Below are 25,509 nucleotides of genomic sequence, written 5' to 3' on the forward strand. Positions count from 1 at the left end.
GAGAGAGGTGGAAGAGAGAGAGAGAGAGAGAGAGAGAGAGAGAGAGAGAGAGAGAGAGAGAGAGAGAGAGAGAGAGAGAGAGAGAGAGAGAGAGAGAGAGAGAGAGAGAGGTGGAAGAGAGAGAGAGAGAGAGAGAGAGAGAGAGAGAGAGAGAGAGAGAGAGAGAGAGAGAGAGAGAGAGAGAGAGAGAGAGAGAGAGAGAGGTGGAAGAGAGAGAGAGAGAGAGAGAGAGAGAGAGAGAGAGAGAGAGAGAGAGAGAGAGAGAGAGAGAGGTGGAAGAGAGAGAGAGAGAGAGAGAGAGAGAGAGAGAGAGAGAGAGAGAGAGAGAGAGAGAGAGAGAGAGAGAGAGAGAGAGAGAGAGAGAGAGAGAGAGAGAGAGAGAGAGAGAGAGAGAGAGAGAGAGAGAGAGAGAGAGAGAGAGAGAGAGAGAGAGAGAGAGAGAGAGAGAGAGGTGGAAGAGAGAGAGAGAGAGAGAGAGAGAGAGAGAGAGAGAGAGAGAGAGAGAGAGAGAGAGAGAGAGAGAGAGAGAGAGAGAGAGAGAGAGAGAGAGAGAGAGAGAGAGAGAGAGAGAGAGAGAGAGAGAGAGAGAGAGAGAGAGAGAGAGAGAGAGAGAGAGAGAGAGAGAGAGAGAGAGAGAGAGAGAGAGAGAGAGGTGGAAGAGAGAGAGAGAGAGAGAGAGAGAGAGAGAGAGAGAGAGAGAGAGAGAGAGAGAGAGAGAGAGAGAGAGAGAGAGAGAGAGAGGTGGAAGAGAGAGAGAGAGAGAGAGAGAGAGAGAGAGAGAGAGAGAGAGAGAGAGAGAGAGAGAGAGAGAGAGAGAGAGAGAGAGAGAGAGAGAGAGAGAGAGAGAGAGAGAGAGAGAGAGAGAGAGAGAGAGAGAGAGAGAGAGAGAGAGAGAGAGAGAGAGAGAGAGAGAGAGAGAGAGAGAGAGAGAGAGAGAGAGAGAGAGAGAGAGAGAGAGAGAGAGAGAGAGAGAGAGAGAGAGAGAGAGAGAGAGAGAGAGAGAGAGAGAGAGAGAGAGAGAGAGAGGGAAAAGAGAGAGAGGGAGAGAGAGAGAGAGAGAGAGAGAGAGAGAGAGAGAGAGAGAGAGAGAGAGAGAGAGAGAGAGAGAGAGAGAGAGAGAGAGAGAGAGAGAGAGAGAGAGAGAGAGAGAGAGAGAGAGAGAGAGAGAGAGAGAGAGAGAGAGAGAGAGAGAGAGAGAGAGAGAGAGAGAGAGAGAGGTGGAAGAGAGAGAGAGAGAGAGAGAGAGAGAGAGAGGTGGAAGAGAGAGAGAGAGAGAGAGAGAGAGAGAGAGAGAGAGAGGTGGAAGAGAGAGAGAGAGAGAGAGAGAGAGAGAGAGAGAGAGAGAGAGAGAGAGAGAGAGAGAGAGAGAGAGAGAGAGAGAGAGAGAGAGAGAGAGAGAGAGAGAGAGAGAGAGAGAGAGAGAGAGAGAGAGAGAGAGAGAGAGAGAGAGAGAGAGAGAGAGAGAGAGAGAGAGGTGGAAGAGAGAGAGAGAGAGAGAGAGAGAGAGAGAGAGAGAGAGAGAGAGGTGGAAGAGAGAGAGAGAGAGAGAGAGAGAGAGAGAGAGAGAGAGAGAGAGAGAGAGAGAGAGAGAGAGAGAGAGAGAGAGAGAGAGAGAGAGAGAGAGAGAGAGAGAGAGAGAGAGAGAGAGAGAGAGAGAGAGAGAGAGAGAGAGAGAGAGAGAGAGAGAGAGAGAGAGAGAGAGAGAGAGAGAGAGAGAGAGAGAGAGAGAGAGAGAGAGAGAGAGGTGGAAGAGAGAGAGAGAGAGAGAGAGAGAGAGAGAGAGAGAGAGAGAGAGAGAGAGAGAGAGAGAGAGAGAGAGAGAGAGAGAGAGAGAGAGAGAGAGAGAGAGAGAGAGAGAGAGAGAGAGAGAGAGAGAGAGAGTGAGAGAGAGGTGGAAGAGAGAGAGCGAGAGAGAGAGAGAGAGAGAGAGAGAGAGGTGTGAGAGAGAGTGAGGTGCTAGGGACAGAGAGAGAGAGAGAGAGAGGGAGGGAGATGGGAGAGAGAGAGAGAGAGAGGTGGAAGAGAGAGAGAGAGAGAGAGAGAGAGAGAGAGAGAGAGAGGTGGAAGAGAGAGAGAGGTGGAAGAGACAGAGAGAGAGAGAGAGAGAGAGAGAGAGATGGAAGAGAGAGAGAGAGAGAGGTGGAAGAGAGAGAGAGAGAGAGATGGAAGAGAGAGAGAGAGATGGAAGAGAGAGAGAGAGAGAGAGAGAGAGAGAGAGTGCTATTTTTTGTTGGTACTATATTGGGCACGACGGTGCTATATTTTATCATCAACGCTTCCGACGGACACGGTGGTATAATTCCTTCGAGCATCGATTTGTTTGTTCTTGCTGTCCATAGAATATTTTGACATTAGTCTCCAACACAACCTCAGAAAACTGTTAATCTTCTTCCTTTCTTTCTTCATCACAGTCCATGACTCGCATCCATACATTGCAACTGGAAATACCAGATCATTCATCATCCTCCTCTTGGTTTGTTTTGTCACATCTTCATCTTTCCAGACCATCATCAATCCTGACATCATGGTTCTCCCCATTGTGAACCATCTCTGAATTTCTTCTCCACATTCTCCACTCACTTCAATCTTTTGGAACCCAGGAAGATCTTCTTCTTGCGTTTGGCAGCTTTGGTTGCCGGGTAGCCATCATTTTGTTGGGGCGCAACTATGCCGCTGACGCTGTGCCCCTCTACCAGTACAATGGTACTCATTTCGCTGATCTCAGAAGGATGACAGGCTGAGTCAACCCAACCTGGTGTTAATTCAGCAGCCAACAGGGCTCAAAACCCAGGACCCATTTTGTACAGAAGAATGGGAAAATATTGTCTAATCAAGGAGTGCAAAGTTGGTAGAGACCAATACCAACAGACTCACAGCTGCCATTGCTTTCAAAGTTGCTTCCACCAAGTATTAACTCAGGGGGTGGACACTTATCCAACCAACATATTCTAGTTTTTTTATTTTTAATCAATTTTCTGAAATTTGTAGAATTTGTTTTTCACTTGGAAGTTGTGGTTTGGGATGTGTAAATAAAGGTGGAAAAAGTCTCATTTTATGGATTTTAATTCCAGTCTTTAAGGCAACAAAAGGTGAACATTTTCAAAGGGGGTGTTAACTTTCTGTAAGCACTGTATATCAATTTCAAAGGTGAACATGCTTCTTGCACCTTCTACTTGATATGGTGTGTTTTTAGGTGCCATCTATTTATTACTTACACATGGGAAGGAAGACAAAACCCTCAACACATGTTTAAGGCCCTTCTCCCCATTTCAACTCAAGATGGTCATATCCATCCTCATTCGGTCAGGAATCACAGTCATCATACCTATTCTCTCGCCCTTGGTACACACAATCCGATTGTGAGGCAGGTGCCTTCAAACAACATTCTCTTCTCCTCCTGGAAGGCAAATCCAACCGAAGAAAACCTGAGATAATTCCACAAAGCTCGGAACAAGTGTGTGTCCATTCTCAGAAAAGCCAGAATATAATATCTGGTCAACATCGACGCTGAACCCTCAAATCTGATTCCTTCTTCAAAGACCTGGTGGCACCTTTTAAAGTCTGTCTATGGAGTATGTTCCCCCTCCATCACATCCCTCAATTCAAATGGCACCACAGTTAACTCTGCTCGTGAGAAGGCCGAATGCCTCAATTGTGTGTTTGCTTCGACATCTTGCGTACTTCCACACCTGCTCATTCCCAACTGCTCCTCGATATTGTCTCTTTCCCACTTGAGAAGGTGCAGAGGTTTCTGTCAAACCTCAACTTCAATTCTGCGACAGGCCTAGAGGTATCAGTACACGTATCCTAAAAACTTGCTCCGTTGCTCTTGCTCACCCTCTTTCTACTCTGTTCACGTGATCATTCTGTCGAGGTCAGTTTCTGTCTGCCTGGAAGTTAGCCAACGTGACTTCCATGCACAAACGCGATGCAAAAATGGAAGCCTATTTACTGCAAGCCTATTAGCTTCCAATTATAAGCAAGCTTATTTATCATTGCAGTTGACATAAAATCCTTCCTTTTCTCCAACAGCCATCATGATCTCAGATCATCAGTTTGGTTTCAGACTTGATCATTCTATCCTGGAAATGCTGCTTCTACTCTCCCAACAATGGATGGAATCCCTCAATCTCAGACACAAAATCAGGACCGTCTCTCTGGATATATAATCGAACATTTGATAGTCTGGCACCCCGCCTTGAACTCCAAACTCTCTGCTGATGGCATCCAAGGCCTCCTCCTCTCATCATAGGTCACTGACTTCCTCCACTCCTGTCATCAGCATGTAGCTCTCAGGGAACCTCTCATCTTCTCTTCTCTTCTCCCCCCCCCCCCCCCCGTCATGGCTGGATCATGCCCCGAGGCAGTGTCTTGGGCCCAGTCTTCTGCCTCATCTTCATGAATTTTTTTTCCAATTCCCTGGAAAATCATGCCGATCTCTTTGCCGATTACTCCACCCTCTGCCGCATCCAACCCTGACAAATCCCACACACTCACCGTGTCTCTCCGAAAAGACCGTCTGGAAACCCTCCCATCTACTTCCAAAGCAAACCACTTGAAGAGGTTCAGTCACTCAAACATTTGGGCCTCACCATCAGTCATGATCTCTCCTGAGCAGACCATTTCTCCAAGTTGGCTTCCAAAGCCAACCACCGACTGAGCATCCTCTGTCGTGCAAGACAGAGGATGCCCAGTCTTTCCTTGGACAGTCTGAACTTTTGGCAACCTTCAAGGCCTTATTTTGCAGATCATGGATTACTGCTCTCCACTTTGAACTGGTGCCCCTGCCTCCCACCTTGCCCTACTTGATGCTGTGGAGAGCAATGCCCTCAAAATCGTTGGGATCTCCCATGATGAATCAAAGTGTCTCGGCCTGTTTCAGGCTGGTGGCCTCTCTGTATTCTACTGCCTCCTTTTTGGTCTTGCATCCTCTACCCTCTCGGCTTCATTCCTCCCAGGTTTCTGCAGGGTGCACATGGCCTGCCAGTATTACCCCTCTTCTTGTTAAACTCGAAAAAAAAAAATCCAGGCTCACTGCTCACCTCTGCACATTTCTTCTTCTTTTCTCTCAACTGTGGAATCAACTCTCCATCTTATTCTTCCCACCAGGGCTTCCAGACAGCTGTTCAGCACTACTGCAGGTGATCCCCCATCCATACTCATGATCTCTTCTACACCAAATAACCCTATTCCGTAGCACTCTCCTTTACCAGTTTATTGTGATCCCTCCCCTCCCCCTTTTTCGTTTGTCGGTTGTTTTGTCCACTTTGTTTCATCCCCCCCCCCCCCTTTTCCCTTTATTCTTCTTGCTCAATTTCATTCAGCTTGTGTGCAGCTTGTTCACCCCCACTTGTCCTTCTCACCCCACCCCCATCCCCATCCCCTTGATCTCACTCTCACTTCTACTCTGCTGTTGGTGTTTTCCTCTTTCCATTCTGCTCCACCTCGTCCATAAGCCTCGATCACGTATACAAAAAAACACCAAACAGCCTTTTAACGTACCGACTGTTCAATAGCAAGAAAGCGCAGTGCTCAAAAACGACCGACAAGACAAGAATCACACCATTAACCCTGAATCCAGAATGGTCGGCAGAAGCAAAGCCCTAATGCTGCGCTGCCGATCGTTGTACGAGGCTGTCCGGCTCTATGATGGATGATTGCAGAGACCAAGGTCGTACAGGACAGCTGCGGTTTGCCAAGCGGCCTGACCGGGTTTTGCCAATAGCTTGCTGTCGACAAGGTACGGTTACAGTCACTGGGCATGAAGAAAACGCACAGACGTGCCAGATGGCTGCTTCGGTGGCCTGGAGTTCAGGCCGCTAAATGGAACCGTCCTTGGCTTGATCTCCCCTCTGCCACTTTTAAACACCGAGCACAGAGGACCTGTGCAAACAGACAAAGCTACACACAGAAGAGAAATACGATCGTTTCGAAAACCTATTCTGATACCATTTCCCAGCAATGCAATTCCTTCGTGATGGATCTTACGAGTCCAACATTTTTTACATGTGGCTTAGTTCATCAAACCTAAATAAACACGAGTCATGAAGACATTTCCGCAAACATGAAGCAGCTATAACTACTTCCTTAATGACCCCGTTTGTTCTAAACCTCTTGTGTGGTCGCACAGAGAAAGAATTTCTTAATTTGTGTCCAAGATTCTTGCAAACCATTTGGTCGGGCCTGATGCTCGACCGGAGGAGACTTGGGCAGCAATTTGTAGTTTGTCCGGGGTGCCTGCGATACCTCGCCTACCCTTTGCGAAAGACGCCGTGGGATCTTTAACCTCCACCAATGCTGACAGAGGGGCTTAAAGCTCTTCCGACGGACGGTGAGCACATTGATGAATCACCTTGCATGCGAAACACTGGGGTGACGGTTTATAGCCGGGTCAAGATTTGAACCCAAGATAGATGTCTCAAAGGCTGGCTCAGCAATCCACCAAGCGATCCTACCGGCCCCTCCACAAGCGCAGAAAAATAAAATTTTAAAACCATTACGACCACCATGACGATGAAACAAAGCAGAGGAATTTAGCAAAGGGCCTACAATTGGTGCTTACAATGCGGTGGAAGGTGTTTCTCGACCAAGTGGGATATTCCCATCCGTTCGTGGGGCGAGTCGCAGGGTAATACCGTCACCTTATTGCATGCATTCTGAACAAGACAAATTGCTTCACACCGTCTAGCGCGGAGCGTCAACGCACCGTCACGGCACAAGGAAAACTCGCGCGCATTGCGGAAATTACACCGGGAAGGTAAGATTCACACCCCTGGTGAGTCACACGTCTTCATAGTACGTTTATCGAACGGGCATGATGGCCAAACAATGCACCCGATGATTGCAAAGCCCTTTTGTTCACTTCTTCTGCAATCTGCGTGGAGTCCACAGCCGCTTATTGACGTCAAAAGTGAAACATGGAATTGTGAACATGCGGCAAGTCACGCAGCCTGTGATGGCAGCAGGCATACTGTATGCAGGGCCAGATTAACCCGGAGGCAAGTCAGGCCCTGATATTTTCTCAGTCCTCAAGTTTTCCAACCTCGATCTATTTTTTCAGATTTTGTGCATTGATGATCGATCGTGCGGTGTGTCGAAGAAAGGAGGCTGGCAAAAATTAGAGGAGGCCGAGCTAAGGCGGCAAAGACATGTACACCATTCCTGAGGATGTTTTTGCTCCTAATAAATCCAATGGATCCAACGTGATGGAAAAATCTTCCAAATTACGTTACGACTGTATCTGTCACCGATTATATCAGCAACCATAGCAGAGAACGATCGAATCATCCAACGATCCATCTCTCAGATTCTAAAAAGGGTTAAAAGAATGCTCAGACGCACGTCACACAACACGTCCACCGTGACTCCACAGCATCCACAGCCAAAGCGAGAAGGAAGGAAGATCGAGGAAAGTGAAAAGTAAGGGAGAACGGACGTATCACCGGTCCCCGTCTTCGTGATGCGGATCTGTTGATTAGCATTTTGGACATTTATGTTCGAATAAATTAGTTTGACGAATGTTTTATGCAATACGTAGGTCCCATTTCGCGTGAGGCCCCTCGTAGCCTTAATCCACGTCTGGTTGGACGTGAAGAACACGGTTTGCCCCGTGACCTCAGGCGTCGAGTTTAAAGGACGGCTCATGACCGAAACGTCAAAATGGCTGAGATAAAGCCATAAATCGTACCGAATCGGCCGCAATTTCAAAACAGATGTGCAGGCTCGATTGATTATTAAACGTGTATTCCCACATGATTAGTGTCCCCCTTGGGACGATGGTTCATAAATCTGGCTCGAGGTTATCTCTTTAGAGGCATCGTGAGTGATTATTGGCTCTTTCGCTTTTATCCCACGAGGGAGGGGGAGAGGGGGAGAGACGAGCACTTTAAACATCTGACTTTTGAAGTATGTGCAGTGGAAGGTTCTCAAGGCGATAACAATGTTTGTGAAAATGTCCCGGTATTCACCCGACGTGCCAAATCACGCTTCACTTTGTAGATAATTCCCAAGCTCGTCGAGCGTGGCTCGTAGCTTTACGGCTTAAAGAAACGCACAGGCCTTCTGGTGGCAGCATCGTTATCCAAAGACCCATTTTATGTACCCAGACGGTCTACACACTTCATGCGGCTCCTTTTGACCGATTCAGAGTTCAATTTGGTATATACATAGATCTGAGCAACGAGGAAGTAAGGCAACACGACGACGTTTGGGCCACCCTGTCAATGAGAGAACGATGCTGTGGTATTGATAGCCTGCAGTCATGATAATTTCATGCAGGTTAAAATAGTCGTTTTGTAATGCAAGGCCACCACGAAAAACAACCCACTCGGCCTTTCAAGACCACTTCGGGGGTATGTTCCATTACCAATCAGCCTGCTGTCTCGCTTGCCAAGCCAGCCGTTCCTCATCAACCGTTTAGTTGGAGTGCTTGCTTGAGTGCTTAAAATCAAGCGAGCTACTCGGCAAGCGATCTACCAGCTGATTGGTAACGGAACACACACCTGGTAGATAAGGGCTTCGTTCTGAGAGGTGGTCGGTCAACTCGATGGTGGCCTTGGTCGGTCGTGGTCGATCCGGATAATTGTCGTACATTACGACGTGAGAAAAATATTTTATTCCACCAACTGGTGCAAGCAGACAGAATCCCCTCTGAATGAATAAACCACCTGAATGTAAAAGGAACGACATCAAAATATATACAAAGGGGGATGAACACAAAAGCGGCCATGTGACAAAAATGATACACGTGAGACAGCGAGTGATTCAAAATGGGATGCAACGTGATTCACATCATTGAATAAATAGTGTGCAAGCACCAACAGGCAGCGGAAAGTGCGGTATACCTGCGTACGGAATACCCACCTGGAGGAGTACGCGTAGTCGAGCAGCAGTTCGAGGACCTCGGGGTGAATGCTGTCATGGAAGTTCACCTCACTGTCGTAACTCTCGCGGAGGCCTCCAGCGAACATCGCCTCGAAGTAGTGACTGCAGGCAGCGAGCACGGCGCGGTGGCATGGGAAGGCTCGCTGCCCCGCGTGCAGCACCACATCCGTGAAGAGGCTTTGCTTGCGCAGAGTTCCGAGGCGCGTGAGGACGTTATCGGCGTGCGCGGTCTTGTGGAACAGAGTGATGTTCATGGAGCCCGTGCTCGCACGGGACTTGCGATTCTCATGCACGCTAACAGACATGTCGCCTGCTTTCCCTCGCTTGCCTGTTTAATCACAGACTTAACCTTATCTTGTATCTAACCTCACACCACCCTGCTTCACAAACCTCCACACAGCCTCTCCCCCCTCCAAGCCTCCTACACCACACCCCTCCTATCTATCCTCCACTTTGTAGTTTTTACTCTCTCGTCCTACAAATCTCTTGGCCCTCCTGTCAATAGCAACGTCGTCTCACATGAACACGAAAAACCTGAAAAGAAAAAGAACAAATAAGCAGTGGTTAAGCAAGTGTGAATGCAGTCGAGTTTACCGATAAGTTGATGGCATCTTCCTACATGCCTTCATTTTCTACCCTATTCCCCACCCCAGGCAATCAAATGATTCCGACATTGTTAGTGAAGGCTGTTAGTGCGTACATCGAGGCCATCCCGCCAGCCTTAACATCAAGTACAATTGTTCCATTTTTACATCGACTCTAGGGTCGGTCATGATGTACATCGTATATGTTTCAACTATATCGGTCTTTCGGAGACATCCGTGTGCTTTTGCATTCATGCCAAAAGATAATGGACAATTCAACACAGTACTTGGGATTTGAACCTGAAAGCAGTGTGCTCAGATGGGAAACAGGCCAACCTTGCCTGCATCAAGCAAACTCTTTGATAGGCCGTAGTCATCCATGGTGTTCATGGATTCACAAATAAGTTTATAGATCGTGGCAGATCCTGTGCTAGATTACAGATTGTGCTAGATCTTGTGTGAATACATTTTCCAAAGTATTGCACAAAAAGAGAAAAATCAAGGAAATCCGCACATTAAGTACACCTTGATGTATCAATGACTTTCTGCACAGGTGCAGTCGACCTCTTGATGGCCAAATTGCCTTCCAAGGTGCGGACGGAAATGATTGCCGACTCCGGTTGTTACCCGATTGTTACGAAACAACACAAAACGCAGCAGTCAAAAAGGGCAATGTCACATTTAAACCACGATAAGTTAGTAAACGTCCAAACCAAGGGTTTAAAAATAATTAAATTAACATTTCGGCAAAAAATAACAGTTTTTCAAGAAAAACATTTGCTTGCAAACAAGTTTTACCCCGTTTGAGTAATTTGCGGCGGTTAGCAAAGGAATATTTGCATGCAACATGGGAAATGATGTCCTGGGGGGTCTTACCCTTGAATCCTTCACCTTGGCTCATCAGCCCCTTCCACCTATAATCACAAGGCCTCCGTTACCGAGCATGCAGCACGCCTTCCTTGGTTACCATTGAGACCAACAATATAATGGAGCATTAGCAGCCGCACCAGCCGTCAAATTCCTGAATTCCACAGAATCAAAGGCAGATCCTCAGCGCGACTTGACAGATCGGAGCAAACCTGACCTTGAACCCAAGAATCCAGTGGTCTCATGTGGTGTTAGAAACGATAATTACAGAAAGTGTTAACATAGACGATATGCTTAAAAGAGCGGATGTGGGGTGGTCCCCTAAGTGACCGCAATGGCCGATATGCCCGTGTTGGCAAAGTGATGGTGGTGAGGAAATATGGAGAGTAATAGGCAATTTGCAGCGACTGTCACGGTACAAGCCTTTTACGGTGATGTGCAAACCCGCAAGCTCACAGTATCCCACGCAACTCGAGGAAGATCAATACGTGGAATAGAAATGCACGAGAGGCGCAAAAGCAATATTTGCCGTTCGGAGTCACAACCGGGTCGCCCCGAACGGAGCAGTCATGGCGGTGCTTTTGAAGACCCACGCACCCGAGGTAAATCCGTGCAGCCAAAGGAACTGCTCGCTTCGATTCCACGTTCTCGTCGTGGTCATCTGATGACAATACAGTGTGTATGAAATTACCAATCCAGCAAACCGTTTCATGTCATGCTCGGGTCCCATGGAACGTGGCCCAAGCCTCGCACTGAGGTGACGATTGCAGACGTAGCCCGACAGAGTGCAACGTGACGCCCTGCAGCTTTCACAATCGCACGGCAATTTGGCCCTTCCTTTACGTTTCCATTTGCAAATGCAATAGAATTCTTCAGACAAGAATGCGCACGACCCAACGGAAGGAATAACCGAAGGGAAATATTTTGGCATTCCCATAATAATCGCCAATGGCCACATTTCACAAAGTTACATTCCAGTTATGCAGTGCGCGTCTCTGGTCGACGGCTCGGCCTGTCGAGACACGTGAGATAAAAGGCAAAACTGAACTTTAACCTGAAACTGCCAGCCATGCTAAAATGGAAGAGTGTTGTGTAGCCAAATGCGGTAACACGACCAGGACGCCAAAATAAAACCAAGCGGTAAAAAGAGATGGACATCGGTTAAGTGACTCCAGTGGGCTCAAGGTGGACGCCGTCACAAATTCATGGAACATTTTAACGCAATCAACATGACCCGATCGAAACAAGTCAAACCAATCGTACCGATTCAAACCGACGACGATGAAGTAGCATTGCGGGCATGTGCACCACCCCATTCCAAATGAGTCACGACGTTTGCAAAGCCATACTTTGAAACAAAAAATTTCAGATATTTCAAGACAAAACCACCACGGTGGTTTTAACAGCAAGCTATCTCAGCGATTCATCCGAACAGACCGAACAAACGGACACACCCCGTCACAGACAACATTTGCCATCATCAAAGAAAAATTGCAAGTGGTAACTGCCGCCGCTGCTTTGTTTGCCAACTTCTCAGACTCTAAACTTGAAAAGGAAGAAGCCCGATATCGTTTCTGCTGATGTTATCCTCCATCAAGAATGTCATAAAATGCAACCACAAAAAAAAAATAAAACTTTTCCATCGTGTACCAATCTCTCGTGTCGATTCGACCTTTATAAACGCACGTGACCATTGCACAATGGCCCTTTGGGTAGTTCCAATCACCGATCTTCCTTTTCCATCTATTTCCTGTCTTTCCTCATTTCCTAAATTTCTCTTTCAATTTGTACTCTTTTTACCATTATTTGATTCTTTGCATTTGTTTTTGATTTTTCCCCCCAGCAAAGGTTGTGATAGTTTCAGCAGTATTGCAGCCATGGTGTACAAGAGTGCTAAAACCACCATAATCTTTGCTAGCAAGCCTGTTCTGGTCGCAAAACCTTTACATCACTGGCACACCTGTTCTAATAGCAGGTCGCTTGTGATTCCTCATGCGGTGGCAACCATGCACGCGTGAGCTCATGGAAAAGCTGGCTCTGGCTGTCAGCACCCGGTTTGGGACATCTACCCCGGGCGTTGGTAATATAGGCAGGCCTTGTTTGCACTTAGCGCCCAATGTTGAAGAGTCCTTCAGAACGGCGAAAGGGCGGATGAGGTTGTCCACATCCCTATAGGCAGAGGACAAATCGAGGTGCTGACAAACCACAGTGGAGGCAGGTCTCACAATCGACCAAAAAGAGGAAGAGAGAGAGGTCTGCTTAGTAGACACTCAACAGAAAACTTAAATCGATACATTTTTCTTGTCATAATCATTCTATCCGGACTGATTCTGCTGGCACAAGGTCCCCGGACCGCCTGAAACGACGAGTATGGAAAAATACCAACTTCATCCAGGAATGCCTTCATGATGAACGACGATGGAACACTAACTTCATGGAATTCCTTGACAGTATTAATACGACAGCACCTGTTTAATTACAGGTAGGCTCCAACCCAGACCAAACCCAACATGTCCCGTCTGTCTATCCTCCCCACAAACGACCACACGTATTATGACTAGCTGGTCCAACAAAGACACCTCTTCGACCTCTCTTCGGCACTAGATCTCCGGTGGATGCTAGAGTTCCACCGGTCTTGTATCCTCGAAGGACCGAGGCTACAACGACGACGACGACGACGACAGCACATTATCGCTCCTTGCAATAAAACGAAAGATACTCACCATTACAGTAGCTGCACACAAAGTGGAGAAGAGTGACAAAATGTACGACATCTGATTAAACAGGAGCGGAGATTATGCTGTTAACAGGAAGGTGTTGCGCTCATCCCAGCAGCTCCACTCTGTCGTCGAGCTCTGCTTCATTGGACACCCATCAACAGCAGACTCCTCCATACCCAGGTATACCATCAATATTGTAATCTCTAAATCATCGTTTTTTACGCCCCAGACAATAGCTCCGAGCAACAAGGAAAAGGAAGCATTTTACTCCGAGTTGTCATGTGCATGACATCATGAATCTGTGTCCTTCGTGGTGACCTGACACCACCTTGGGTCAAGAGAGAACCGGTTCTGAGGATACCTTGGCCTCACCTGGAATACGTTCCGAAAATGACAATGGCAAAAAAGGACTTCTGGGTTATTTTAATAGCTTAACCCGATATGTGCGTGGGCTTTTTCGCCACAAAAGCAGATCCACTGTCTGATCTGGATCAGTAATGATGGGAATAAAATGAAAGACGTCAACTACATGCCATCATTATTTGATGTCACTGCACGTCTGACGGCAAAGTTTACAGAAATGCTGAACTTAAAAATACAGACCATCGATTACTAGCTGCAACTAGGCTGACGGAATGGCCTCGAGGTACGCACACCCAACTCTCGGCTGTCTAGCCTGAGTTCGAATCTTGATCCAGCTATAAACTGTCATCCCGGCGTTTCACAGGCAGGACGATTCAACAAGGAGTGCGACGTCCCTCGGATGGACATTAAACGGGCATCCCGTCTGCCAGTATTAGTCGGTGGACGTTAAAGATCCCAAGGTGTCCTTCACGAAGAGTACCATGACCAAATTACAAATTCCTGCCCGAATCAGCAGAGGGTATTGCATCAACGGCACAGCCGCACCCTCAACCAACGATGCTACGCCACAGTGTTGTGCCGCATACAAACGAAGAAGAACCAGCTGCAACTCTCTCCATCACCATGACGTAGTCCTTTGAAACTCATCAAAAAAAAGGAAACTGCATGTTCAGAAGTTATGACCCCGTTGTAGTTAACGAGTTAAAAAAAAAATGAAGCAAAGATCATTCGAGTGCTCAAGAACACGTGACAAAATGTCTGATCAAACTGAGGATGGGTGGCAAATTTTCAGGAAGAACAACTTGCCTGCGGATGAAATTAGCATCGGCTTCAAGAAAAACTTCACGACACAAGGAATTTTGGACGCCGTTGAGGCAAGACGACGAGCAAGGCTCCAAGGAATAAAACAGTGGCGGACAAATGTCTCAACATCAATCAGGCTAATCGAGCGACACAAACAGAAGTGCATGGATGAGATCTCAGTCGAAGGAAAGGGAACTGCCAGTGTGTTCATCCAGAGTCTCATAGAACCTTGACTGGCAAATCCATACCACTAACTGCTAATGTGAAGGCACAAACAATCTGAATCGTCATCCCCTCCCCCCCCCCCCCCGAGTAACAATTAAAGTGCTACATGGAGCACTTGAGTTTATTGGTTCATCATCCCTTTCCCCATTTCCTCCTCAGTGTAGCATTATCTCACTGGCAATGAGAATCCGCTTATTTTCACCGAGCTGAAGAAGTCAATGAAAAGTATTCAAAGAAAGACGTTGCGACCAAAGACCTGGGAGAGCAACTACAGACAGCTCCGACGGCATATGATGGGGGAAGAGGGAGTTGTTCTCGAGTTGTATTTAACGTTCCGATTGCTCTTGGGTCGCTGTAAACGCTCCAGCAGATTGGCTGCTCAACAATATTCTTCCATTTCAGAAGAAAGGTCGGACGAAGGACGTCGGCGAGAACTGCAGGGGCATCATCGTCGTGCTGAGCATTCCAAACGAGATGGCTGTGCAGGTCCGCAGAGAGCAGCGTGGCTTTATCCCAGGTAGATCCACTGCTGACAGAAATCTTACACTCGGACTGCTTGATGAAAGGAGGAGGAAGTATTGTAAAGCATTTTACAGCTTGCAATGATCTCAAACAAGCCTTTGACAGCCAGGATAGAGCAGCTCTTTTGGAATTAAAGACACTTGGAGTCCTTGTGAGGCTGATCGACACGCTCAAACTCCTTTTTCCAGCATCGTTTCCTCTGTCAAGGTAAATGGGCAAACAACATCCCTTAAACTTTGAGGTTGAGCAGTGTCTGACATGGCTGTGTATTAGCACTGACCATTTTCAATATGTCCACAGACTATGTTATGAGTCAGACAGCAGATCGAACTTTGTGTGGAGCCAGCTTTGGACATGTCCACGTCCTAGACCTGGATTATGCGCATGACGTGGCAATTGTGGCCAAGATGATTGAGGCCATCCATCTTGCACGAAGAGACCAAGCTCATGGGACTCGGTATTGGGCGATACAAGACTAAACTTCAAAGTTTGAGTGACTTCCTTCCTACTCCACAATCCCTCCCCCCCCTCCCCCACCACCTTTAGTGGGGAGGTTCCATTATCTTGTCAGTTTCATTACATTCTTACTTCAGGAAGTGAAGCAACTATCCAGAACCTCAATCCTGCCTGGAGACTAATCTCGATGGAAACCAGACAGAGCCTGTACAAGAACATGGTCCTCTCCATCCTGTATCGATCAGAGATGTGGACTCTCATTGGTGAGTCGGAAAGAAAGCTGGACAGCTTCAACATAAAGATTTCATCACATACGTTTACACCAGTATTCCACATGTACAACGAGGACTTGTGCATGCTCACAGGACAGCCACCTCTTTTGCAACTCACCTGTGCTTCATGTTTGCACGTATTTGCTTTTAAAGTGGCACGCTCTTATCAATCACTCGATTCTTCCTCGCTGCTCAAGGAACCTGTCTCTCGATTGTCTCGCCCAGTAAGTCGACCTCGTCTGCGACGGACCGACGATGATGTAACAGACCTTGAAAAGATGGTTCTCAGTAAGTCAGAAACCTGGCGCCGAGCTCAGAACGAGACCGCCTGGAAGAGCAGGTGCCGAGACGCGATGGTCCTTCAGAGCAGGTGGAGATGATGATTCACAGTATCCTTCGAATTCTAAGGACCTTCGTCTGCACATGTTTTGGATTTACAAAGGATTTGCCTTCCTGAAAAGAACAAGATTGCAAAAAATGCTGAAACTGATGTTCATATAAACTTGTGAAAATCTGTGGCTACTGTAAACTCACTGCCCCCTTGTCGGTTGTGGTCTGCGTTAATAACCTGGGGGGGACATCTCCCTCATTCTTATTTGAGCAAGATATCGATGTACATTTTGCTTACTCAAATAACTCCATTTAAAACAACTGAATTGCAATGTACAAGAGAAAATGTTTCACACAAAACCCCCACCATGACCCCTGATCTCCTCTCCCTCAATATAGTTTGGACTGAAAATCAAAACTTCCAGGATGCAAAAAGCTAATGGTTGCAATCTCACTGAGGGTATCTGTGCGATAGAAAACTAGAACGGCCCTCGGTAGAGCGCATACCTCTGCCAGGCTGAACAGTTTACGTTTTGTATCCCACAGATAGGTCTAATCTGCATCCGCACCTGAACCTGGACCAAAATCGAATCGGCTTGTTCTTGTCACCGACCCAACTCATCCGAAACTTTTTGAAATATTGTGCGACAAATCGTTTTTGGCCCCAACTCCCAATGACGAAGAATCATTTGTAAGAATGAAAACAAAAATTCTCGAATCCGGATCCGTGTCTTCACCAAAATCTAATCAATTCATCCTTGCCACACACCCAACCTGTCCACCAAGTTTCATCCGAATCCTCCGTCCACAACATTTTGAGATATCATGCTCACCGTCAGAGAAACCGATATACTGTACTTGTGAATCTTCGATTTCGCAAACAAACAAACAAACAAACAAACAAACAAACAGACAGGGGTGAAAACATAACATCCGGCCACCTTCGACGACGGAGTTAAAAATAACCCCCTAAATGTATTTCTGGAACTATAAACTGAGGTTTTTTTTTACAAAAGTCCTTGTTTTGTCACGGACATGAAAAGGAGCAGCTTTCAGATGTTGGAAACTGGAATTCCGTGTATTCAGGACACACCGACGTGTCTGCCCATTTCGGCATGTCTTGTCAACCAACCCACAGCCAATTCGTGAAACGAATCAGAAAATTTGAAAATTAACTTCCTTGAGAAAACATACAATTCAGAATAGAGTTCAAACAGAAGGGAATGGAGTTCTATTCTGGGAGAAAGCCGCCACACCTCTGTACGGACAAACGGCTTTTCCTGAACACTCCGCAATCAGTTACACATCAGCAAAAATACCACTAATGCTACTGCTACGTCTCTACCAGCACCGATTGCTCCCACGTTCTTGTGGGGTCAGCCGGGGAAGGTTTTTGGCCCAAGTTTTCCATGAACCGGCTGCTCAGTCCTAACGTACGACTGAAGGTGATTGGGCAGGAAATTGGCAATTTGTTCACAGGGTTCTGGAGATGACTGGCGCGGATCTTCATGAAAGACGAGGGATGTTTTAACGTCCACCTACTAATCCGAGCAGATGGGACCGCCCGGCTTAACGTCCATCCGAGGGGCAACTATGCCTGGTGTTGGCTTAATCGTCAGGGTGGTGGGCTTGGGATAAAATCAAATAAACCAAACTAAGGCTACGCAGCTTCAAGGTAGGTCTTCTGCCGATTAATATTAATGATATAAGACCTCACAGCTTTTTCTAAAAGGCCTTTAAGACAGGGAGGCATTTTTTGGTTGTCACACCGCTGCATTGTACACGGCGGTGTGCGAATTTGGTGACTCGATGAAACTCTTTTCACTTTTGCCAAACTGGACTTCCTCGTCACAGCTCATCAATCACCCAGGGTCCACACCGACTGGGATTTCTCAATGTAATCCTTTATTTAATTAATCGGATACACCCAATCGGTCTTTTTGGAATAACTCTTGTGCTGTTCAACTCGACAGGGCTTCATGAAACAAGAAGCCTTCCAAAGGTGAGACTTTTACAGGTAACCGAAGAGCCCCACCTGTTGCACACACCTTCCCAGACTGAGTCACCCTTAATCTCACATCGATTGTCAGACGCTTCGAGAACCTCAGCATGAACACCACCAAGAGGCAAGAGGGGTTAATGCTTTCTTATTGTTTTGGAACAGATTCGGTTTTCTTTGTAAGAAATCAAGAAGACGAATCTTCGAGAGATCTTGCTTTCTGTTTCGGTGATGCGGAAGGAGACACTGGTTGAAAGAGTCATCAGCAATTGGTTGACCGGCTTCACCACTCCAAGTAAGTGCAAATGCTTCGTATCTGGGATCATCATCTTCTCGCAAGTCCGTGTTTACCGCCGGTCGTCGTCGCAGGACTCTGCAAGAACTCTTCACCGAGGCACGTACGAAAGCACCGACTAAATCCACGGAATCTTCATCGAGGTCCCATTCGTCAAAAGGACATTGTTCCGTCTCCTCATCGGGGTACAAAGTCAACCACTTATTTGTACAAATGATTTACAATTAGATTTCCATCGAAGTCGTAAATTTGGAGCACGCTCATCGTAACTTTCACCAATCATCACTGGTGTCACGCGTCGCGTATTCTACGACAGTAAAGCCGTCCCTTGGTACCAAACACCAGAAGGAACAAGAATGCACGCACAGACAAACTGCTTTGTCATACCATCGTTTGTGAACCACAATTTAACACATGAACAAAAGGAACATGACAAGACTATTGGCCTTTTACGTGAACAAAAAGGATGCTCTGAGATGTCAAGAAACTTCCACATCAACATCAATGACGTCGCGAAACGGTAGACAAAACATGATGGTGATGGGATTGGAACTTGCGATGCCAACCATGAGTAGAATGCCCGACTGTCGTCCATTGATGAGGATTTGTGACTCATTCCTACAAATGCCAGCATGCTCTGAGCCTTACCCTTCAAAATCTACACGATAAGAACTTCAGCGTGCCCAAACATTCAGGGACGGCCAGATTCACACACCGTGAGTGTGCTCCATGATGCAACACCAAGCATGGACAGCACTCCGATTGCAGTTCACCCGGTGTCAAATCTACGTGCTCCAAAAGAACCAGAAACTCAGTTCTCTTACTAATGACCAAAGGTTACATCTTGATTTAAAAAAACAACTTTATCAAATGGGTTTTGATGGATGGACTTTATTCGCAAGACGGAGCGTGCAACTTCACCATCAAGGTACCTTAAAATTACTACACATGATCCCATCGTACAATGCCCCCAGATTCATGGTCAGAAGAGCATTTACCAGGGAATCCACCAATGATCCTTATTTAATTAAGTTAGCAAATCAATATCAATGAAACAATGTGATAGTAACATCGTCCAGGCGCGTACATCACGGTCGACTTACCATCAGCTACTTGGATCCATCGGAAAACAGTAAACCGCGAATTTCCTTTTAAAGCGCCGATTTATAAACCGTATCAGGAACGAACTCACCCTGACGCTCCAAATGACAAACTGTGCAAAGGCAGGTCCATTTATATAAACACAGGCCACGCCCACCATATATATATATATATATATATATATATATATATATATATATATATATATATATATATATATATATATATATATATATCTCTCTCTCTACCCCACCCCCTCTCTCTCCCTCTCCACCCCACCCTCTCCCTCGTCTCAGTCCCTCTCTTCTCCCTTCTCCCTTCTCCCTTCTCTCTCTCTCACATCTCTCTCTCACATCTCTCTCTCACATCTCTCTCTCACATCTCTCTCTCACATCTCTCTCTCACATCTCTCTCTCACCTCTCTCTCTCACTTCTCTCTCTCACCTCTCTCTCTCTCTCTCTCTCTCTCTCTCTCTCTCTCTCTCTCTCTCTCTCTCTCTCTCTCTCTCTCTCTCTCTCTCTCTCTCTCTCTCTCTCTCTCTCTCTCTCTCTCTCTCTCTCTCTCTCTCTCTCTCTCTCTCTCTCTCTCTCTCTCTCTCTCTCTCTCTCTCTCTCTCTCTCTCTCTCTCTCTCTCTCTCTCTCTCTCTCTCTCTCTCTCTCTCTCTCTCTCTCTCTCTCTCTCTCTCTCTCTCTCTCTCTCTCTCTCTCTCTCTCTCACCTCTCTCTCTCTCTCTCTCACCTCTCTCTCTCTCTCTCTCTCTCTCTCTCTCTCTCTCTCTCTCTCTCTCACCTCTCTCTCTCTCTCACCTCTCTCTCTCTCACCTCTCTTCTCTCACCTCTCTCTCTCTCACCTCTCTTCTCTCACCTCTCTCTCTCACCTCTCTCTCTCACCTCTCTCTCTCACCTCTCTCTCTCACCTCTCTCTCTCTCTCTCTCTCTCTCTCTCTCTCTCTCTCTCTCTCTCTCTCTCTCTCTCTCTCTCTCTCTCTCTCTCTCTCTCTCTCTCTCTCTCTCTCTCTCTCTCTCTCTCTCTCTCTCTCTCTCTCTCTCTCTCTCTCTCTCTCTCTCTCTCTCTCTCTCTCTCTCTCTCTCTCTCTCTCTCACCTCTCTTCTCTCCCCTCTCTTCTCTCACCTCTCTTCTCTCACCTCTCTTCTCTCACCTCTCTTCTCTCACCTCTCTTCTCTCACCTCTCTTCTCTCACCTCTCTTCTCTCACCTCTCTTCTCTCACCTCTCTTCTCTCACCTCTCTTCTCTCACCTCTCTCTCTCTCTCTCTCTCTCTCTCTCTCTCTCTCTCTCTCTCTCTCTCTCTCTCTCTCTCTCTCTCTCTCTCTCTCTCTCTCTCTCTCTCTCTCTCTCTCTCTCTCTCTCTCTCTCTCTCTCTCTCTCTCTCTCTCTCTCTCTCTCTCTCTCTCTCTCTCTCTCTCTCTCTCTCTCTCTCTCTCTCTCAGCCTCTCTCTCTCTCTCTCTCTCTCTCTCTCTCTCTCTCTCTCTCTCACCTCTCTCTTTCTCTCCGCTCTCTCTCTCTCACCTCTCTCTCTCTCTCTCTCTCTCTCTCTCTCTCTCTCTCTCTCTCTCTCTCTCTCTCTCTCTCTCTCTCTCTTCCACCTCTCTCTCTCTCTCTCTCCACCCACCCTCTCCCTCTCTCTCCCTCTCTCTCTCCACCCACCCTCTCCCTCTCTCTCCCTTCTCATTCTCTCCACCCCACCCCCTCTCTGCTCTCTCTCTCCTCTCTCAGTCCCTCCACACCCTCTCTCTCACTTCTCTTTCCTCCCTTTCTCTCCTCTCTTTCTTGCTGGTATCCTGTGTCTCTCTCTCTCTGTCCCTCCACCTGACCCCTCTCTCATATATATATATATATATATATATATATATATATATATATATATATATATATATATATATATATATATATATATATATATATATATCTCTCTCTCTCTCTCTCTCTCTCTCTCTCTCTCTCTCTCTCTCTCTCTCTCTCTCTCTCTCTCTCTCTCTCTCTCTCTCTCTCTCTCTCTCTCTCTCTCTCTCTCTCTCTCTCTCTCTCTCTCTCTCTCTCTCTCTCTCTCTCTCTCTCTGTCTCTGTGTCTGTCTGTCTGTCTCTCCACCCCACCCCTCTCTCTCTTTCTCAATCTCTCTCTCTCTCCCTCAATCCGTCTCTCTCGCCATTGGCAAACATTCGATTCGGAGGCCTCCACGCTGTCCGAATGAGGTTTGAGTCTGTGATTGAGGAGGAAAAAGAAAACAAGGTCGAATGAGCGAAGATCCTCGTCCTCTTAATGATGACGTCATGAAAACGAATATGACGTCATAGTGATGCATTATATGTGCGGTAATTCATCTCTGCTAATGCCCTGTTCGATTCCTGCAAACAGAATTCAAAAAGCTTGCCTAGTTTCGGAGATAATTTTTTCGGCGATTTGCATGAGCGGAGATATTTTGACATCATAACTTTTTCTCTCGGAGGAATTTTCAAAATCGGAGATGGTTACTGTCTGCGCAGGGTATTTTTACATATATACGCCAAGTTTCAGGAAGTTTCGATGAAAACTGTAGGATGTGAAACAAAAAAGTCCACAAGAACAACAACGTGAGTAGGACTAAGAGATCCTCCACGAGGACCTAAAAATCAGAAAGACAAAGGTGGCAAATGCATTGGGGAGGGGGAAATCTGGGGAATTCTTTCAGCCTCCAACGTATTCAGAAGCAATGATTGTTTTTCAGATGAAGATTGAAATGAAACCATATTCGAGAATGTAAACCTTTATCACCTCAATTGTATACTAAAGCAATGTTACTGAGGCAGACAGAAGATATGAGAGAGACAATAATCATGTTTCAAGACATAAGTTGAGATGTCACGAGTTCTTTTGTCTCACAGAGGGAAAAATGGGGGGGGGGGGGGTATGTATAATAAAGTCTGTGTCAAGATAAGGAACAATAACAACAAATGTAAACATCAGACTCGTCGATTACTCGGATAAAACATGGAACGGAGAGAAAAAAACAACATGGCAAAAGAGACCGTGGGTCATCAGCTGGGTCATGCACACCACCGCCGAGGGTCAATGACGTGACCATTTCAAAGTAGTAAAGACTGGAACGGCACTCGGTAGAGTGCATACCACCACCAGGCTGAACAGTTTACATTTTGTACATCCCGCCGATAGGCCGGATCTGGATCCAGACCAGAACCAAAATCTAATCGGCTTGTTTTCGTCACCTAAGCAACTCATCCACCTTGTTTCGTCCGAATCCGTACATAACTTTCTGAGATGTCGTGCTATATTATCGGGTTTGGCCCTATCTATCAATGGTGAAGAATCACTTTTAAAATTCCAGCATCCGGATCCAGATCTTCACCAAAATCGAAATCGATTCGTCCATGTCACTCACCCAACCTGTCCACCAAATCCGTCAATGTTTCGAGATATCCTGCTCACAAACAGACAGACAGACAGACAAATAGACAGACAGGCAAACAGGGGTGAAAACATAACCTTCGTCCATCTTCGGTGGCGGAGGTAAATATGAAACCAGAAGGGACAAGAAATTCCATCCGAGCTAACAGCTGATGCTAGCAGACGGGACATCCAACTTTAACGTCCTTCTGAAAAGATAACGCATTTTGCGGTACACCGTCCCTATCTGAGCAGGAGCAATCCGACAGTCGGTAGGAGGGGTCTGGAATCGAACCCACACCAATACAGCTCAAAGTTCATTCAGTGCTCTCCCTCTCCATGATCATGTAGGACGTCGTCGTAATGAAAGTCGTGCATTTTTTAATTTATTTAAAGGAGAGGTGATAAGGTTCAAGTACCAAGTAAATGCACGTTTACTGAACAAAGCCACGTCAACCTCCCAATGCTCGATTCATGGACCAGTTACTAGAATTCCATGGAGTGCTGGTGGTGCCACAACAAAGCAACTCCTATTTGTTATGAAGATCACAAAGACCGTTCCCATTACACCATAACAGACTGTACGCTGTCCCTGAAACGAGCACACGTCGACTCCTCTCTGGTCTCCACCACCGGTGTCGGTAATACGAGCCGAGTTACCACGCGGGTAGAAGGCGCGCGCGCGCGCACACACACACACACAATAAACACAAATGGATGAAAGTTAAACATGGATGTATATGTTCAAAGAGAAATGTTCTCATTTAATCTCTGCGACAACACCCCCTTGACCCACGAGCCGTTCTGCCTTTACTCACCTTCAACAAGCGTTTGGAGTTCATGTAAGCAAAGCGGTATTTTCAAACAGATATTAAACTCCCTCCTTCAACAGTCACTCTCATGTTACATCCCAGCGGGGAGATAATGGGGACCCACAGCAAGTCTCATATTTCTTTACATTTGTGTAATAGGGTTACGTTTGTATGATGTGTATATATATATATATATATATATATATATATATATATATATATATATATATATATATATATATATATATATATATATATATATATATATATATATATATATATTGTTGCGGTATTCGCGCCCGCCGGCGTGCTGACGGCCACGTAACTCGAATCGCGGCACGTCGCCCACCGGACGGACAATCCAGTCGTGACCCTCTCGGACTAACGCCGGGAACCAGTCACGGGTGGACCTTTCGGTCTCACCGCGATCGAGCCAATCAGCCCCCGCGTGGGATAGGGTTGCTCGCCAAATTCGACCTACCTAAGTACCCACGCGGAGGGTAGACCGGGCGATCGCACCTCGCCGCAGGTCGACTTCGGACACGGGCCACTTAAGCGACCCGTTCCGTACTATCAGAATAACCGACCGGTGTTATCGTCGACCTCGACGGTTCGATTAATTATCGGGCGTATTCAGCCCACTACCAACCCTTTACGTGAAGCAAGATGAGGATTCAATGGGAGAAATGACGAAGCGAAGCGGGAAACAGTTCAACACAAAGCACATTTATTCGCGGCACACGGGAAGCACACATATACAATTCCACCAAAAGCACACAGAAAAAACACAATTCCATTTACACAAAAAGCAAATATAAAAGCGAAAACACAATGCAGAGCTAATACCGACTACCGAGCACACGGCAACACTTATACAATTCTACTTCACAGACGGCGCCGACAACACATACCCAAAACCAAGGAAAAGAATACCCTCAAGGATGAGGCGGGCCTGAGGCCGAGACCGGGTCGCGCCTACCCGTCTGGTGATGAGACGCGGAGCGGCGATGGCGCCCCAACTCCGCGGACCTCGCGGACAGTGTCTGGCAGGGGGTGGGAAAGGGGCCCCCTTGGTCGCACTATCTCAGCGCGGGGGAAACAGGAGGGGGTTGCTGATGCTCGGGGTATAGAGGATCTTTATTATCCCTGGTGTGCGTCTCCACCTCGGCCAGGTCGCGCTGCCGGCCTTCCTCGGGCGTGCAGCTCCCGGCACCGTCGCGAGCACCCCCTCGTCTGCCTTCGCCGCTGCCGCCTCTCCGCCTCTGGACTCTCCACCCTGGACTCTTCTTTGGGCTCTCCTCGTTCGACTCTCTTCAGCTTCTCCAGCTACTGCAGGCTTCGGGCTCCAGACTTCCACACGGCTCTGACTGACGAACACGGTCCTTTTATCCCCCGTAGCTTCGCCTTTTACCCCTCCCTTTGACCTTTCACCTCGCTCCCCATTGGCCCGAGAAAAAGTGGGCGTGAAGGCTTTTTGATCCACAAATTTGCATATATCGATCGTCCTGGAGGCGGGGCCAAATCGCCCTCGCTCACCGATTGGACGGCAAAAAGTGGGCGTGTGTCGTTTTTGATCCGTTTTTGAAGCACAAAATCCGTGATTTTGTACACGCTGTTCGACGCGCGCCCTGCACGAGTCCAACACCGGTACCCACAGCGGGGCAAGAACGGTGGCGATGCTACGGTTGCGAGGTGTGACGTGAAGGTCGTGGCGGTTGTGGTGAAGCGGCGTTGTGGTTGGTGGTTGATGTTGTGGTTGTGGTGGTAATCATGGTGGTTGGTCCAAAATAAAGATAGTAAAAGAAAAACGGCTATCCTGAAGAGTCGCAGCACGCATAAATGACATGTATTCCCACTAGACAACGGGTTTG

At 47.1% G+C, this 25,509-nt stretch overlaps 1 protein-coding gene across 5 annotated transcripts in view; it reads right to left on the reverse strand.

Annotated features, from left to right (window-relative positions):
• The window catches only part of ENC1 (ectodermal-neural cortex 1), an 80,515-nt gene that overhangs the window by 8,486 nt on the left and 46,520 nt on the right, over positions 1 to 25,509 (reverse strand). For 2 of the 5 annotated variants that reach the window (XM_085890815.1, XM_085890817.1), the window contains one exon: positions 8,863 to 9,417. In XM_085890815.1, the coding sequence (XP_085746941.1) occupies positions 8,863 to 9,188 (326 nt within the window). In that variant the 5' untranslated portion in view covers positions 9,189 to 9,417. Of the gene's footprint in view, positions 1 to 8,862; positions 9,418 to 10,343; positions 10,360 to 19,423; positions 19,549 to 25,509 lie in introns of those variants that run through there. The other 3 variants (XM_085890819.1, XM_085890816.1, XM_085890818.1) reach the window with 3 other exon arrangements.

This window comes from Eptatretus burgeri, chromosome 8 (genome assembly GCF_056783735.1).
Source record: "Eptatretus burgeri isolate ZD-2024b chromosome 8, Ebu_testis_v1, whole genome shotgun sequence".
Classification (NCBI taxonomy): domain Eukaryota; kingdom Metazoa; phylum Chordata; class Myxini; order Myxiniformes; family Myxinidae; genus Eptatretus; species Eptatretus burgeri.